The sequence below is a fragment of the Macaca thibetana genome, chromosome 1, assembly GCF_024542745.1.
Source record: "Macaca thibetana thibetana isolate TM-01 chromosome 1, ASM2454274v1, whole genome shotgun sequence".
Lineage (NCBI taxonomy): Eukaryota > Metazoa > Chordata > Mammalia > Primates > Cercopithecidae > Macaca > Macaca thibetana.
The window spans coordinates 5,147,211-5,164,302 of NC_065578.1; the positions used below are offsets into that span (position 1 = coordinate 5,147,211).

The 17,092-nt window shown below is 54.5% G+C and overlaps 1 protein-coding gene across 3 annotated transcripts in view; it reads left to right on the forward strand.

Annotated features, from left to right (window-relative positions):
- KCNAB2 (potassium voltage-gated channel subfamily A regulatory beta subunit 2) overlaps window positions 1-17,092 on the forward strand; it is a 109,661-nt gene that overhangs the window by 68,291 nt on the left and 24,278 nt on the right. For all 3 annotated transcript variants that reach the window (XM_050745206.1, XM_050745116.1, XM_050745286.1), the window contains 2 exons: window positions 11,580-11,623; window positions 12,873-12,910. In XM_050745206.1, the coding sequence (XP_050601163.1) occupies window positions 11,580-11,623; window positions 12,873-12,910 (82 nt within the window). The remainder of the gene's footprint in view (window positions 1-11,579; window positions 11,624-12,872; window positions 12,911-17,092) is intronic.

Sequence of the window (17,092 nt, forward strand, 5' to 3'; positions counted from 1 at the left end):
ATTGAGAGTGGGTCTGCTTCTCCCAGTCCACCCTCACAGACACACCCGGGAATAGTACTTTGCATCCTTCAATCCAATCAAGTTGACACTCAGTATTAACCATCATAGATCCCATCTCCTGCTCCGTTCTCAGAGTCCCGGGTTTGGGACAGCAGGTGCATGCTGCACACAGCGGGACCTAAGGAAAGGCATTCTGTGGGAATATGAAGAGACTGACATACTTGGGGCCACACAGGTGATGCACCTGGAGCCACAGCAGGTGCCCCTCCACCCAGCCACGCCAGCTGTGCCCAGTGCAACATGCCAGACACTGCGCACAGCCTCCTGCCATCTGAAACTGGCCGCAGCATGTCAAGCCCACCTGTTTATGACGTGAACTCACAGGTAGATACAATTTCCATGCTGAGGCGCCCCCTCAGTCCCTTTGCCTTCACTGGAGTTTGTGGGGGGCCCTGGAGATTGAGCCTGACAAAGCCCACTCCAGAAGCAGTTCATGTTGGGGGCTGGGGCCTGGCAGCCGGTCCCCAGGAGCCACCCCAGCAGGTGCTCAGGTGTGTACAAGTCCTCATCGAGATGCAGGAAGCACCTCCTCTGACCCCTATGCCCCATTCCCGGAGGATCCTCTTTAGAACCCTGACACTCACTCCCACTATGCCAGTGCTGTGGGACGATGGGATGAGTATCTGAACTCAGAGCTCCCTGGGGAACTGGGACACATGTGCTGTGCCCACAGGGAGCTGTCACTAAGGTGGGCAGGAGCCCGGTGGGTTTCAGAGGCTGGCCAGATGCTAGAATTTTCCACCTGTCCAAAACGGGTTGAGCCGGGCACGGTGGCTCACATCTGTAATCCCAGCACTTTGGGAGGCCGAGGTGGGCAGATTGCTTGAGCCCAGGAGTTTGAGACCAGCCTGGGCAACATGACAAAACCCTAACTCTACAAAAAAATTTTAAAATTAGCCGGGCGTGATGGTGCACACTTGTGATCCCAGCTACTCATGAGGCTGAGGTGGGAGGATCACCTGAGCCCGAGAGGTTAAGGCTGCAGTGAGCCATGATCGTGAAACTGCACTCCAGTCTGGGTAACAGGAGTGAGGCCCTGTCTCAACACAACACAGAAAAGAAACAGACACACACAAAAATCACAACAGGGTTGAGACTTGCAGTATTCTTAGAAAGTTGCAAGGATTAGACAGGAGTGGAAAGCTAAAAGGTTACAACCTTGACCTGAGCTTTGTGCATTTCAGTGTCCTCGCAAAGGGCCTCTCCTTGCAGATGCATCCAAGTTGGGACGAGGAGGAGATCCAGACATGTGCCAATTGACTTCTTTTCTCTTTTTTTTTTTTTTTTTTTTTTTCCGAGATGGAGTTTCACTCTTGTTGCCCAGGCTAGAGTGCAGTGGCTCGATCTCAGCTCACTGTAACCTCCGCCTCCTGGGTTCAAACAATTCTCCTGCCCCAGCCTCCTGAGTAGCTGGGATTACAGGCATGTGCCACCACGCCCAGCTAATTTTTTTATTTTTAGTAGAGACGGGGTTTCACCATGTTGGCCAGGTTGGTCTTAGAACTCCTGACCTCAGTTGATCTGCCCACCTCTGCCTCCCAAAGTGCTGGGATTACAGGCGTAAGCCACTGCGCCTTTTTTTTTTTTTTTTTTTTTTTTCTTTTGAGACAGAGTCTCACTCTGTCGCCCAGGCTGGAGTACAGTGGTGCAATCTTGGTTCACTGCAACCTCCGCCTCCTGGGTTCAAGTGATTCTTCTGCCTCAGCCTCCCGAGTAGCTGGAATTACAGGAGCCCACCACCACACCTAGCTAATTTTCTTTTTTTTATTTTTAGTAGAGGTGGGGTTTTACCATGTTGGCGAGGCTGGTCTCAAACTCCTGACCTCGTGATCCACCCACCTCAGCCTCTCAAAGTTCTAGGATTACAGGCTTAAGCCACCGTAGATATTTCATATGAATGGAATCATATGCATTCTTTCATGAATGTCTTTAACTTAGCATCATGTTTTCAAGGTTCATCCATGCCTGTGTCAGTACTACTTTTTTTTTTTTTTGAACAGAGTCTTGCCCTGTCACCCAGGCTGGAGTGCAGTTCCGTGATCTCCAGTTTTGGGCTATTGTGAATAAGGCTGCTGTGGACATTTGTGTTGAAGTTTTTGTGTGGGCGTATGTTTTCAGTTCTTTGAGGACATAGCTAGCAAGGGAATTGCTGGGTCGTGTGGTGAGGCCGATGACATTTTACACTTGGTGACTAAAAGTCTTGTGAGTCTCACTTAACTCTGTGCTGCTTAACGTGCACCACTGGGGTAAGAACACCCCTGGGGAATAGTAAGATGCCAGCCATTGTGGGATCCGATGATTTGCCAGAGTGCAGAGAATCTGTAAGGAAGAGGTAGAGGATTTCTGCGTCTCACTAGGCCAGCATGCGTAGCACCACTCGAAGCTCTTGGTAGAAACACCGCCTTCCGGGCTGGGCCTCAGAGCGCTGATTCCGTAGGTCGGGGCTGGGGGGCACCCAGGACCCGGCCTTTGTAATAAGCTCCCCTGGCGTGATCAGATGTTGAACAGCCCTGCCCTAGACAGTGAGCGCTGTGAGAGCAGGTGCCCCATGGTACACAGTAGGCAACCAGAGGCTCTTTGAACAAATCAATATGATCCTTTTTATAAATAGAGAAGGAGGCTGTTGAAAAATTCTGTAAGATAGTCTGAGCAAATTCCATCTTGGCCCTGGCTTTGCACATTTAGGGGAAGTAGGGATGCTAAGAGCTGCTGCTGCTCACACCCTTTAAAGAGCCTCCAAGTAGGGACAAGGGTAGGGGGAACAACACTTAACCTGAGCCCTAGGTAGGGGCCAAAGGTGGAATGGTGGCCGTCTGTGCCTCTTCAGCAGCCCATGAGCTCCCGGGAGGCCAGGGCTGTGGCCTTTGAGTCCTGGAGTCCAGCCTCAAGGAGGGGTGGGCTGTGCACAGTGTTGCCTATCCCCCATCACCCCACCACCTTCCAGTGCCCTTAGTACCTCCTGGCAGGACAAGAGGGGGCCCAGAAGGCAGCTCTGGTCAGGACCCACCTGCAGGGTGTGAAGGGGACACTTGGGGTCAGAGGGCAGAGCCAGCCCCTCTGGATGCTGAAGAGGGTGAAGTAAAGTAGGGCAGGGGCTTGCTTCATTCAACCATTCACTCACTGATTGCAGAGTATTTATTGAGCATCTGCTGTAACCTAAGTTTTACTGGGAGTGTTGGAACCTCTCTGTCCGTTTGACCCCCGCGTTTCCTTCCTTGGGCCATCTGCGTCATTATCATCAAGACACAGCGGCTTCTTCACATTTCTGGTGATGTTGCTTCTCCTTGTGCCAATCCCCCAGTGGATACCCCACTCTCCGGAGTAAGAACCCCAAGGAGGTGCCGCTGGGCATGCACCAGGGAGGCTGTGACCGGAGCGGGCATTGCCTTGCTTGGAGCTGGCTGCCTACAAGCTCAGCCATCCAGCCTGCGGCGTCCACCCTGGCTGCAGCGCCTGCCCAGGCCTCAGGCCAGTCCTGGTCCAGCAGCTGTCAGCCCGGAGCAGCCAGCGATGGCCTCAGGGGACCAGCCAAGGCAGGCGGCTCATGCATCCTGCTTCATTAATAATGAATGGCCAGACATTGCCCGCGCCTCTCCCTGGTCGCCTCATTGACTTGGTGGGAGCCTCAGCCGCCCACGGCGCGCAGAGCCAGGAGCTGGATCCCAGGCCCCCTCGGAGAGACTCAAGAAGCACCAAGAAGCAGCTGCTCCCCAAGACCCCCTGAGCCGCTGCCCAGGAGAGCAGTCACAGCAGCCCTGCACAGCCCCCCAGGCCATCACCTCCGGCTCCAAGAGTGGCACCAGAGAGAGCCCTCCCTTCTCCAGTCCACAGAAGGCAGCTGTGCTCGTCACCTGTCACTCGTCATCAGGAGTAACTCGCAGCCCAGCCCTGCCCAACACTTTTGGAGACTACTGGGCTGAGGACTTGGGCAGCCAGAGCTGGACGAGGGTGGGGACAGAGGAAGGACCTGCAGAGACAAGAGAGATGTGAGGGGAGGAGGAAGCACACCCCCGCCCCCGCCAACCTCCAGCCGTGCTTTGAGCAGGTCTTCTGTAGCTCGATCTGGAAGTGTGACTGCCTCCCTCGGAGCTGCGCAGCCTTCCCCACCATTGCCTTCGGAAATCCTCGCTCCTGAAGGAACACCTGCAGCTTCCTTGGCTTCTGGATAAAGTCTCGTCCTGGTCGGGGGAGAAGAGTTTCTAGGGGACAGATGGCTCCTGAGCCCAAGGGGATAGGGGACGCAGCCAGGATCTGAGCGCCCGGCCTCAGCATGCAGGTGTCCTTCGTGTGCTCGGAGCACAGCCTCAAGGGCCGGGGCCCTGAGGATCGGCTGGGCCGACCGGCGGCCAGCAGCCCCAGCCTGGGCACCCGAGGCCGCTTCCGCACCGTGGCCATGGTGGCCCGGAGCCTGGGACAGCTGTCGGTGCAGAGTCTCCCGTGTGCCGGTGACACCAGCATGAAGCAACACGGGATGAAATATAGGTACGGGGGCGCACAGCTTTGCAGGGTGGGGGCTGACCTCCCGGCCTCCCCAACTCCCCACCTCCTCACTTTCGAGAGCGCATAAAATCTGCAAATCCCTGTTTGTCAGACTTGGGCAGTTTGTGCTGAGGGCTGGGAGGGGCTGTGCTTAGTGCTTGGTAGATGCTGAGAAACAGCATTGAGAATCTGGTCAGTGCGAAGTTTCTTTCTTCCCAGTTTCAGGGGGAGACGGTGAGGGCGCCGACTTCCTTCCTTCTGCCTCTGTTTTCTTTCTGAGGGTCGTTTACAATAGCCAAGCCGCCAATGCTCCCTTTTCCTGGGGAACCCTGAGGCATGGGCCGCAGGGCCCCCCGACATGCTCCTGCCCTCCCCTGGGCACACAGGCTCCACAAGATGCCCTGGAGGTGATCCGATATCTTTCCAGCCAGGCCACCGTGACAAACATCCGTTTGATAGTGAGGGACCGTGGGGTGAACCCTGTGATGGAATGAAGATTCCTTCCTCCACCTGAGCCGGGCCCAGGGCCCAATTCCTCTAGCAGGCGGGACTCTTGGTCCAGCAGGCACAGTCAGCCAGGCCACACCTGGAGTTTCCCGATGGTCCGCCCAGGCACCTTGCTTCCCTCCACCTGGGCTCAGCCCCCATCTGGCTCCAGGTGCTGCGACTTGTATGTGTGGAGGATGCTAAAGCACTCATGTCAGGAGCAGGGCCTCCCTCCCCCTCCCTGCCGGGGCCTTTCTCAAAGGATGGCGGAATGTGCCCAGGATGGAAAAGGAGGGTCCCAGCTTTGTACAAAGGGTCCTGGGAGCAGGGTTGTAGAGAGGGGACAGCCTTCCTCACTCCCTATGTAAGTCTCTGAGTCCAGAGCCTTGATTGCGTCCAGAACCGTCCTCCAGGGATAAAGGAAGTCTCCACAACACGTGGTCTGCAGAAGCTGGAAAAGCTAAGTTAGGTCTCTGGTTCCCAGGTTTCTTGGGAAAGTTTTCCCAAAACAGGAACCGAACTGGGGACAACCCTGCTTTTCAGTGACCTGAAACAGGAGTGCAGGCCACCAGCGTCAGAAAGAGCCACAGACTGTTCTCATTGCATTTGGGAATCTTCTGGGTTTATAGCTGGTATTGGTGCCAACCTGAAAAGCACTGTGAGTCCATCCTGATGCCTGAGCTGTGTGGCTTAAACCTCTGCAAAACCAATGCCTGAGAGTTGGGCCTCGTGTGAAAACTGCGTCATCTAAGCCAACCCATTCTGGAGGTGAATTCTGGGATGACTCTGGGGTCCTGCATCCACATTCGTGTCTCTTCCTTCCCTGTGTCCTAGGAGGGTGGGATATGCTTTAATGAACCTCTGGGCTGAAAATGTCTAATCCTCTAAGCTTAATGACAGTCCAGAATGGAATTCTCTGTTTTAGAAGCTCTGGAGTTTACATCTTTTGTTAAGTAGGGATCAAAAGCTAGAATTAGGGCCAGGTGAGGTGGCTCATGCCTGTGATCCCAGCACTTTGGGAGACTGAGGAGAGTGGATCACTTGAGGTCAGGAGATCGAGACCAGCCTGGCCAACATAGTGAAACCCTGTCTCTACCAAAAAATACAAAAATTAGCTGGGCATGGTGGTGCGCACCTGTAGTCCCACCTACTCGGGGGGCTGAGGTGGGAGAATTACTGGAACTTGGGAGGCAGAGGTTGCAGTGAGCCAAGATCACGCCACGACACTCCAGTCTGGGTGATAGAATGAGAGCCTGTCTCAAAAAAAAAATAAAGCTAGGAGTGAACCAAACATGTATATGTATACTTTTTGGTTTAGATACCTACTGCCTTCTGCGATAGGTATCTATCTGTTGAGTCCTAGGATCTCAAAGGAGTTAAAAGCGGGCCTATTTCTAAACATAAGGCACTACGTAATTGGAAAGTGTGGCTGTTAACACTGTTTCCCTCCTAAAACTCCCTGAGGAGTGGCTCTCAAAGAGGGTGAGTGCTCACCATGCCCATGTGTGTGCTTATGTGTGCATGCACACACGTGCGTGCTGGAGGCAGAGAGGGCAAGACAGAGCAGCGAAGGGGGGTGTTCATCAAGCTGGCAGGTTTGCAGTCTGCGGACCAGAGTTCAAATCCCAGCCCTGACACTCTCTGACTGAGAGCGGGTTTGCAGTCTGCACACCAGAGTTCAAATCCCAGCCCTGACACTCTCTGACTGAGAGCGGGTTTGCAGTCTGCGGACCAGAGTTCAAATCCCAGCCCTGACACTCTGACTGAGAGCGGGTTTGCAGTCTGCGGACCAGAGTTCAAATCCCAGCCCTAGCACTCTGACTGAGAGCGGGTTTGCAGTCTGCGGACCAGAGTTCAAATCCCAGCCCTAGCACTCTCTGACTGAGAACAGGTTTGCCGTCTGTGGACCAGAGTTCAAATCCCAGCCCTAGCACTCTCTGACTGAGAGCGGGTTTGCAGTCTGCGGACCAGAGTTCAAATCCCAGCCCTAGCACTCTCTGACTGAGAACAGGTTTGCCGTCTGTGGACCAGAGTTCAAATCCCAGCCCTAGCACTCTCTGACAGAGCGGGTTTGCAGTCTGCGGACCAGAGTTCAAATCCCAGCCCTAGCACTCTCTGACTGAGAACAGGTTTGCCGTCTGTGGACCAGAGTTCAAATCCCAGCCCTAGCACTCTCTGACTGAGAGCGGGTTTGCAGTCTGCGGACCAGAGTTCAAATCCCAGCCCTAGCACTCTCTGACTGAGAACAGGTCTGCCGTCTGTGGACCAGAGTTCAAATCCCAGCCCTAGCACTCTCTGACTGAGAGCAGGTTTGCAGTCTGCGGACCAGAGTTCAAATCCCAGCCCTAGCACTCTCTGACTGAGAACAGGTCTGCCGTCTGTGGACCAGAGTTCAAATCCCAGCCCTAGCACTCTCTGACTGAGAGCGGGTTTGCAGTCTGCGGACCAGAGTTCAAATCCCAGCCCTAGCACTCTCTGACTGAGAGCGGGTTTGCAGTCTGCGGACCAGAGTTCAAATCCCATCCCTAGCACTCTCTGACTGAGGGACCCCATCTCTCCAATGGAGTTGCAAACAGAGCCTTATACCAGGCCAGGCCTGGGAGCTTTCCTTGCTGTTGTCACGGTGAGAGGTAGGTTCATAGCCCTGTAGGATGAGATGCAGTTTCACAGGGGCTGAGATGGGCCTGGCAATCCAAAGCCTGTGCCATTGGGCACCCCCGCCCCGGGCCTCTCCCATCTCGCTCATGCGGTACCTGCTTAATGCGTTGCTGCACAGGGACTGTCCCAGGGCCACAGCCAGGGTGCAAGAGAGGGGCAGCAGGGACTGAGGGGGAGCCTGATCCCAACCTTCCTGTGACTCTGATCTCCTCCCTGGGAAGCTGGCCCTTCCCAGTGGTGTGCTCCAGGCACAGCTGTCCAGTGATGCGCACAGTCCACAGGTGTTAGGAAACTAAAGGTGCAGGCCAATACCAGGCACCACATTCTTGCCCAAGGGCCTAAGGCATGCTCAGTGTGGGATGGCAGGAGGCCAAGCCTGATAAGTAAGGGAGGGGCCAGCACCTGGTCCCGAGAGTCTGACCCCAGGGCCTGGGCTTCTCACCCCTGAATTACTCCCCAACATTGTCCCAAACAAGCACTCCCTGGGACCCTGCCACTGCCAGCTCCAATTAGAAGACAAAGACTGGAAGCCCAGCCTGTCCTTACGGAGCCTGGAATCTGGGAGCAGGGCAGGCGTGCAAACAGATCATCACTGCACAGAGCAGACAGGCGAGCAGGGCACTAACAGGAGCCGTCCCATCAGCCTTCCTCCGGGACCAGCTAGCCAAGGCCACGGTGCTTGCCCTTCACCCCATCACAGTTTTGTCCTCTGCCCAGGTGGCTCCAATGAAAGGCCCCAAACTCCTCTTTGTAAAATGACCTGTCATTTCCCGGGGCCTTCCAGCTCTGGCCCTTCCCAAGTCTGAAGTGCAGTTTTTAGGGGTGTGCAGCATGCAGGGGCTCCACGATGGGCATGGGCGCTCCCCTCCGGCAGAGGTTATGCCTGTGAGTCCTCACTGGGCGTTTTCCAGACCCCAGGAGAGACATGAGGCAAATTAATGAGGACCAACAGTATTTGGGTTTCGAGATGTTGACCGCCTGCTTCATTAGGATGTCAAGTTTTAATGACGAGGAAGAAATCGGTAGGAAATGGTTTCTGTGTCTGGGAAGTTTCAAGTGCAGCAGGCAGCAGCCCCGTCCAGACCCGGCTGAGACGCATGCTCCCTACCCCCACGCAGCAGCTATGCTTACACAGCGTTCAGCCTGGAGGTGCCCTGTCCCTTTGCATCCCTTCTCCCGAGGCCTGGCAGCGGATGGCAGAACCAATACCATCATTTTCACAGGGAAACAAGTTGAGCAGGGTAATTGTGGCATCACGTGGTGCCCTAGTTTTGTTAAATTAGTCCTGTGGGTGGTGAGTGGAAGAGCGACTGAACCTGGAGCCCACTCGGGGAAGCGGGCCCATTTCCCACCAGCCAGACCAGGAACAGATATGGAATCAGGGGCAGGGGCAACTTTTGTCAGCCCTCCCCAAACTGGCAACCAAGGGGCGCCTCTTCTCTTCACCCCAACCTGGCCTTTAGCAGAGCCTCTTCAAGCAACTGCTCCCCACAGCCACTCATGGAGGTGGTTTTGCAGAGGTGGGGGCCTGGCCTCCCTTCTCCATGCCCAAATGTGTCTAGACTAGTGGGGTCCAGGGCTCTGTGAACACCCAGATGTTGCAAGCAAGGTTCTGAGGGCATATGTATCTGGGCGTATTTCCAGGCTTTATCTGTTTTTGCAAAGGGGTTATGACCCCAAAGCAGCCGAGAGGCACTGGTCAGAACCTCCAGCCCTTTGCTTCATTATTAGACTCCTACTAAGCAACTTTATAATTTCCTACCACAGTTACTTTCTAGCCAGCATGGGGGAAATTACCTAAACTTCTAAACTGACTAGGCTCATGCAGAATGTATTAGTGATACAGTCGGGCTGTTCTCCCTGGCAGTCACAGACATGAGTTATTCTGGGTTGGAACATGCCAGCAATGCAGAGGGTACTATCAGATTATTTCATTGATGTATAAGGAGGAAAAAGGAAACTTCAGTTTCTTTTTAACATGGTAATAGTTAAAGCTTATTTGATTTGTCTGTTGTGTTTGAATAAAGAAAAGGTCACACTCCTGCTGTCTTTGGGAAATGAGACACATGTGAGTCAGTGTCCTGTGGCCTTCTATCCTCACGGATCTCCCTCTGTCCTCATGGAAGCCACCGTAAGAAAGGCAGCCTTGTGAGCCCATTCTGCAGATGAGAACACTGAGGCATCAGGCCACTCCATAAAATGCCTGGAGTCCTCCAGCCAGGAAAGTTGAACCAGGATTTGGGCTCTGGCTTCAGAGTCTCTGCCCATAGCCGCCGCCCGGTCCTCCCCTTTCCTGAAAGAAAACTCACCTGTTCTTATGTTCTCCTTTAGGGAAAATCCCAGCTCTGCCTACAGGAGCAATAGCTGGCAGCTGGACTGGCTTTAATGGGAAATGAAAAAATAAACCTAGGCAATTTTAAAGTACCTTCAATTTGGTGACACGTTCAGCTGTTTTCAAGCTGCTTAGAAGTATTATATCCACTCGTGATATAGGAGTCCAGGAGCCTTATAACCAGGGAAACCGAAGCTGGGAGGGACAGAGTAGGCTCATGTCAGAAGTAGGGGGGTCAGAATGAGGCTTGAGCCCCATGCCGCCTTCCCAGGGGCCAGGCTTGGACAGGAAGAGGATTAACTGAGGACTTCGCATCCTCCGAAGTCAGAAGTGTCATGGCCCCAGGGAAATGCAGGGCCCTTGGGCCAGGAGGCTGGGCCTCACCCGCTGGTAACTCATGGCTCTCACTCCCCACCTCCTAGAAGCAGCTGCCCCTTGACCAGATGCTGGCAGCTGGATCCCACAAGGGAAGTGGAATCTGACCCCAGATGAGTCCAGGCCTGGCTGCAGCTGTGAGACCCACCCGGCCACTTGCCAACCTCACCATCTGGGCAGATCACGCCCTGCTAAACAGGCTGGGGGTGGGATGCACACCACCACGGTGGGGAACGTAAGCTGGGAGCCAACTGCCTGGGTGGGATCCCAGCTGCCTCTGCCTGCTGGGCAGGTCTCATACTGTGAGAATCGATGTCACAACAAGCAAGGCACCTGCCACGTACGGCTCCCGGGAGGATCTGGGGACGGGATGCCTGGGGACCGCCTGGCCTGCTGCAATCCCATGGGCTCCCAGGTGACCTGTGCCAGGACAGACCAGCATGCCAGTCCTCAGCAGAGGGCTGCCACTCTCCTTCACCTCCTAAGGATGGTCATGATGGCCCAAGGCCCATTCCTGTGAACCCTGGGATGCACCCCAGCGGGTAGGCGCCTCAGTGGCCCTGGGAAGGAGCCCAGGCAGCTGTGCCTGGTTAGGAGGCCTGCGCTGCCAGGCTCTGCCGCTACTATTGGGCCTGGTTCTGGCTGTAACAAAGGAAGGGCTGGCCTTGCTTAAGAACTGGCAGCCCCACCATGGAGCTCCCCGCACCCTGAGGGACAGATGCACAGGCCGTCCTGTGGTCCGGTGCACAGGACGATCTCCTGCCCCAGTCTCTGGAGACAGGAAGAAAAGACACAAAATCAAAAATGCGGCCTCAGAGAGGAGGGAAGAGGCGGCCTCTCTGCAAGGGGCACCACATAGGTGGTGCCACGGGGCTGAGACCAGCCCGGTTTCACCATAAATCAGCGTCCCTCTGCATTTCCATCTGTCCTCGAGACCACTCTGCAGATCCCCATTGGGCACCAGTAGGGCCCGTGCCAGCAGCATGGTGTGGGCTGGGGACAGTTGGCACTTTACCCCTGCGGTGGCTGAGCAGAAGCACCTCTCAGAAGGTCCCCGGTGCCTTTCAGAGCCTCCAAACACACACTGACTGTTGGGGGAGTGGTTGGGGGGCTGGCCCTGGCAGGACCTGAGCCTGGCTGGCAGGGTCCTGCCCGGGTGCTGAGAACTCACGTGGCGTTTGTTTTTCAGGAACCTGGGCAAGTCTGGCCTGCGGGTCTCCTGCCTGGGACTTGGTGAGTGTGGTGGTCCCCTCCATCCCACCAGGGAAACGGGCTGTCGGGGGGCCGGACATGGGCTGAACTGGACACCCCTTGGGAGGCAGGGTGGCCCAGCCTTTGGTACTCCCCAGGGAGTAGCTACACCCAGAGCCCGGGATTCAGGGGGGCTTGGTTGCCATGGCAAAAAAGAGGCAGGTGGGAGGGGGCCTGGGATAGAGGGAGAGAGAGACACAACCTCAGCAGAGGAGGTGAGGCAGATACTAGGGGCCCCTCCATACACGGTCCCCACCCCACACCACAAAATCAGAGGCCCTTCTGGCCCCAGGACTGCAGGGAAGACACCTTACCTTCCACGGCAGGTTCAGCTTACGAGTCCCTCCTGGAGCACCATTGGATTTGGCCCTTTTTCCTCTCCTGTCAGATGCAAGGCCTGTTTCCAGAACGTGCAGTCCCCATCTCCCCTGTGCATGCAGTACACACACCCCACACACACACCCCACACACACACCCCACACACACCCCACACACACACCCCACACACACACCCCACACACACACCGCCCACTGCAGTACAAACACCCCACACACACACCCCACACACACACCCCACACACACACCCCACACACACCCCACACACACACCCCACACACACACCCCACACACACACCGCCCACTGCAGTACACACACCCCACACACACACCGCCCACTGCAGTACACACACACACCGCCCACTGCAGTACACACACCCCACACACACACCGCCCACTGCAGTACACACACACACCGCCCACTGCAGTACACACACCCCACACACACACCGCCCACTGCAGTACACACACCCTCCCCCGACCACTGCCCACTGCCCTGACGCCGCCCTCCCCGCTCCGTCCCAGGAGGAGCACACGGATGCAGCTGTCGGGCCTGGTGTGTTTTCAGAGAGGCGTCCCTTGTGCCTTTCCTTGCAGCATGTGGAGCTACCTCAGCATAGCTCTGACAAGCATTTCAAAAACCCCAGACCTGCTTGGCCCATAGCCAGCAGCCCGCTCCAGAGACTTTCGTCCCCTCAGTTTAGTGACCCCAAGAGAGCAGGACTTCCTCTGAAGGCCAGGTGTCCACGCACACCAAGGATACCCTGGCCACACAGCAGCACAGAGGGACTCCTGTGGCTGCCCCTTGGGCCCTGCAGCCTGAGGCCTGAGCACTGACGGGAGAATCTGGCTTCCTGCTGGGTCCCTAACTTGAACCCCTGTGTCTCCTTCCAGGAACATGGGTGACCTTCGGAGGCCAGATCACCGATGAGGTAAGACGGGGCTCTCCCAGCACCCCAGAGCCCAGCATGGGCTCGCCAGAGCACATGGTTAAGTCTGCTGCAGGGACCAGTGAGCACGTGCTTCCAGGAGCCAGCGCGGCAGCCTGCCTCCCTCTCTCTGTTTTGCGAGGGCGCCCTGCCCCAGGGGAGAGTAGAAAGGTGAGCCAGGTGGCCGTGGCCAAAGGGAATGCCGAGTCTGGTGCCATCACCCAGCAGTAGACGCCTCAGGCCTCAGCATGTCCCTTAAGCTCCCCAGGACTCAGATTTCCCACACGCTTGACCCCCATTCCACAGTTAACGAGGAGAGTTCAGGGTGCACATGCTTCCCAAATTCTGAAGCTGGATGCAGATCCTAGCTGCCCACATGCCATGGAGACTCCAGTAACTATCTGTTGAGGTCATGTGGAATGCAGCCCCTGCAGTGCCTCCTGCAAGCTGAGGAACCCGAGATCTGCATTTCACCCAGCATCTACCGTCCATTTCCCAGCTGCCGCGAACCGTGTGGATCACAGTCAGATGTATTTTGTTGCGGGAAGACAGGGACCCCGAACAGAACCCCACCTCCGATGTATTTGCTGGGGCTCATGTCCCCACAATTGGAACAAGAAAGTGAACACTAAGGAAAAGCCAGCTTGTACGCTGCCAGCGCCTCTGGGTCTCTCAGAAGGGCAGGGACAGCACACGCCCAGACATGCTTCTGGACAGTGAGGCAGCATCTCAGAAATGAGAGCGGTGGCATTTGCTCAGACAGCTCTGGGCATCTGCACAAGAAGCAATTTTCGCGTTTGTCCTACTTAGTACTAGAAAGGTTGCATTCAAAAATTGATCGGCGAATTGATGCGAGACCTTGTTAGCTGTGATTGCTCAGATTTCCAAGGGAAAGCTTTGCTTCTATGAAAATTTAAATGCATATAGTTTGTGTTTGGGGTCACTTTTATCTTTTTTTTTTTTTTTTTTTTTTTTTTTTGAGACGGAGTCTCGCTCTGTCGCCCAGGCTGGAGTGCAGTGGCTGGATCTCAGCTCACTGCAAGCTCTGCCTCCCGGGTTTACGCCATTCTCCTGCCTCAGCCTCCCAAGTAGCGGGGACTACAGGCGCCCGCCACCACGCCCGGCTAGTTTTTTGTATTTTTTTAGTAGAGACGGGGTTTCACCATGTTAGCCAGGATGGTCTCGATCTCCTGACCTCGTGATCCGCCCGTCTTGGCCTCCCAAAGTGCTGGGATTACAGGCTTCAGCCACCGCGCCCAGCCCACTTTTATCTTTAAGACAGTAACTGGTCAGGTGCGTTGATTCACACCTGTAATCCCAGCACTTTGGAAGGCTGGGGCGGGCGGATCACCTGAGGTCAGGAGTTCGAGACCAGCCTGGCAAACATGGTGAAACCCCATGTCTACTAAAAATACAAAAATTAGCTGGGTGTGGTGGCAGGTGCCTGTAATCCCAGCTACTCAAGAGGCTAAGGCAGGAGAACTGCTTGAACCCAGAAGGGGGAGGTTGCAGTGAGCTGAGATCATATCACTGCACTCCAGCCTAGGCCACAAAGTAAGACTCTGTCTAAAAACAAACAAACAAAAAAAAGACAGTAGCTGGTTATAGGATGATTTTCCCCTTGCTTTGAAGTTGCTGGATAGGCGCTATCTCAGGGTGAAGTCTGGAGTTATTAAGGCAAAAGGAATTGCCTTACCTTAGCCCACCAGATTGGTTCATATGAGCCCGGGGGCCCATATGGTTCCATCTGAATCAGCCTTGCCTGACTCGGCCTCGTTTCCCTTTCGATGTGATTTCTAAAGCAGGATGGGAGAATTCTGTAGAAGGGCATAACTTCATTTCCAAACAATATTAGCTGGGTGGCCTGTGATGTCCTTGTAAGAAAGATATAAACAAGCAGACAGACTAGACCTATCCAACGAGATGACGTTTTCACCAGCAAACCAGGCCCCCCTCCGAGCATTAATGAATGGCCCAGTGGCAGCCCCGCTGGCCCAGACCTCTGCAGTGTCTCCATCAGGAACGCAGTGATGGACACGTGTGAAGATATTGGAGGTCATTTCTAGATGACACCAAGCTGGAAGGACAGAAAATAAAATAGATGGCAGAGACGGGGTTCTGAATGGTTGTGGCAGGTGAAAATGGCTTAGCAAAGGAGCAAGACAAATTTTTGTATTAATCCTACAGTTAGTGTCAAAAAAGAAATCGATACGTCTAGAACAGGGGGCCCACCTGGCTGTGGTTCAGATGAAGAGGATTTGTGCACTTCAGGTCTGTGGCTCAGTCCAAGCCAGCAGGGAAGCAAGGACCGTCCTGGACTGCTTTTTTTGTTTTTCAGTTTTTTATTACATATATGAAACATAAAATTTGCCTTTTTAGCCATTTTTAAGTGTACAGTTCAGTGGCATTAAGTACATTCACATACTGTGCCACCCTTACCAATATCTGTTTCCAAAATATTTCATCACCCCAAACAGGAGCTCTGCACCTTTAGACAATAACTTCCCATCCCCTGGTCACCTCTAATCTACTTCCTGTCTATGAACTCTGCAGGCTATTTGTATAAATAAAGTTTTATTGGGACATAGCCACGCCCATCATTTACACATAGTGGCTGCTTTCACTCCACAAGGGCAGAGCTAAGTAATTGCAACAGAGACTCTGTGGCTCACAGTGCCTGAAGAATTTACTATGTGGGCCTTTACAGAAAAGGCTTGACGTCCCCTGTTGTATGGGCCGCAGCAGCTGTGCCCTGCAGTATCTGCAGGGTTGTTGTGTGAACAGCAGCTCAGCCAGTTCTATGCCATGCCAGGGACCAAATGAAAGCTTGCCCAGGGATGGAACAAACCATCTGGTAAGGCAGGAATGACAGCCACCCTCACATGGCACAGGGCAGAGTCCACAGTTTGTAGGACACCATCACATTCTCAGCCAGTGCTCCCAGGAGCCCATGAAGGGATCAGACCACACTAGGGACCCTAAGATGACATGATGCCTGTCGGAGCCACCACCACGGTGGTTTCAGGTCTCCAGCCCTCCTGTTGTTAGGTGCCCTTTCTGTGGCCTCACACTCCCCATTAGAAGCATGTGTTCAAGATAAGCCAAACAATAAAAATTTAATAGAAGTAGTGGCTGAGAACCTTACACCTATTATCTCACCTAATCCTCCATCAAACCAGGGAGGCAGGTGCTATTCCCAGTTCAGGGAAGCTGAGCCTCTGGCCATAAACAGGTGCAGGGGTCTCACCTGGCCGCTGGCCAGGGGGCATTCCACCTGGTGCTCTTTGCCCCAACGCTTGTGGCCAGAGTTCGGCTGTGGGGTGACCGTTCTGGGGTAGGGGCAGATTCCTTGTTCCCCCAGATGGGGGTAACAGGGAGGTGGCCTGTATGTCTCCTGAGCTTCCTTCCGACTTCAGTAACTGGGACCCAGATACTGGAAGGAACAAAAAGTCACAAAATAAAGGCTCCATAAAATGAACCAGGATGCGGCCACAGAGCGGAGGTCTTTAGAAGTCATGTTTTAGGTCTGGGGGCGGTGGCTCATGCATGTAATCCCAGCACTTTGGGAGGTCAAGGCGGGAGGATCACAAGGTTAGGAGTTCGAGACCAGCCTGGCCAATAGGGTGAAACCCCATCTCTACTAAAAATACAAAAAAATTAGCCAGGCGTGGTGGCAGGCACCTGTAATCCCAGCTACTCAGGAGGCTGAGGCAAGAGAATCGCTTGAATCTGGGAGGCAGAGATTGCGGTGAGCTGAGATCGTGCTACTGCACTCCAGCCTGAATGACAGAGCGAGACTCCTATCTCGGGGGGAAAAAAAAAAAAACACTTATGTTTTGAAGGACGGCATGGGAAAGGCCCGTGACAGCAAATGGAAAACGCAGCCAGTGTAGACAGCAGCAGCGTAGACAGCAGTCTGTGGAGTAGAGCTTCAGTTTTCTAGGGAAAGGGCAGAAAAACCTGGAAGAAAAATTACAGCAAAATCATAGCCATAAAAACATAAATACATAAAACAGTGAGAAAGCACAGCCCCACAATGCTGTGAGTCCCTCCCTCTCTCTCCTGCCTCTGGTCCTCCCAGTCCCAGGTGCCACCCTGGATGCAGCTGGAATTGTGTGGTGGCTTCGTTTTTGCTGAGGGACAGGTGAGGTTAGTGTCGGTGTCTGCCATGCCGGACCCTGCTGA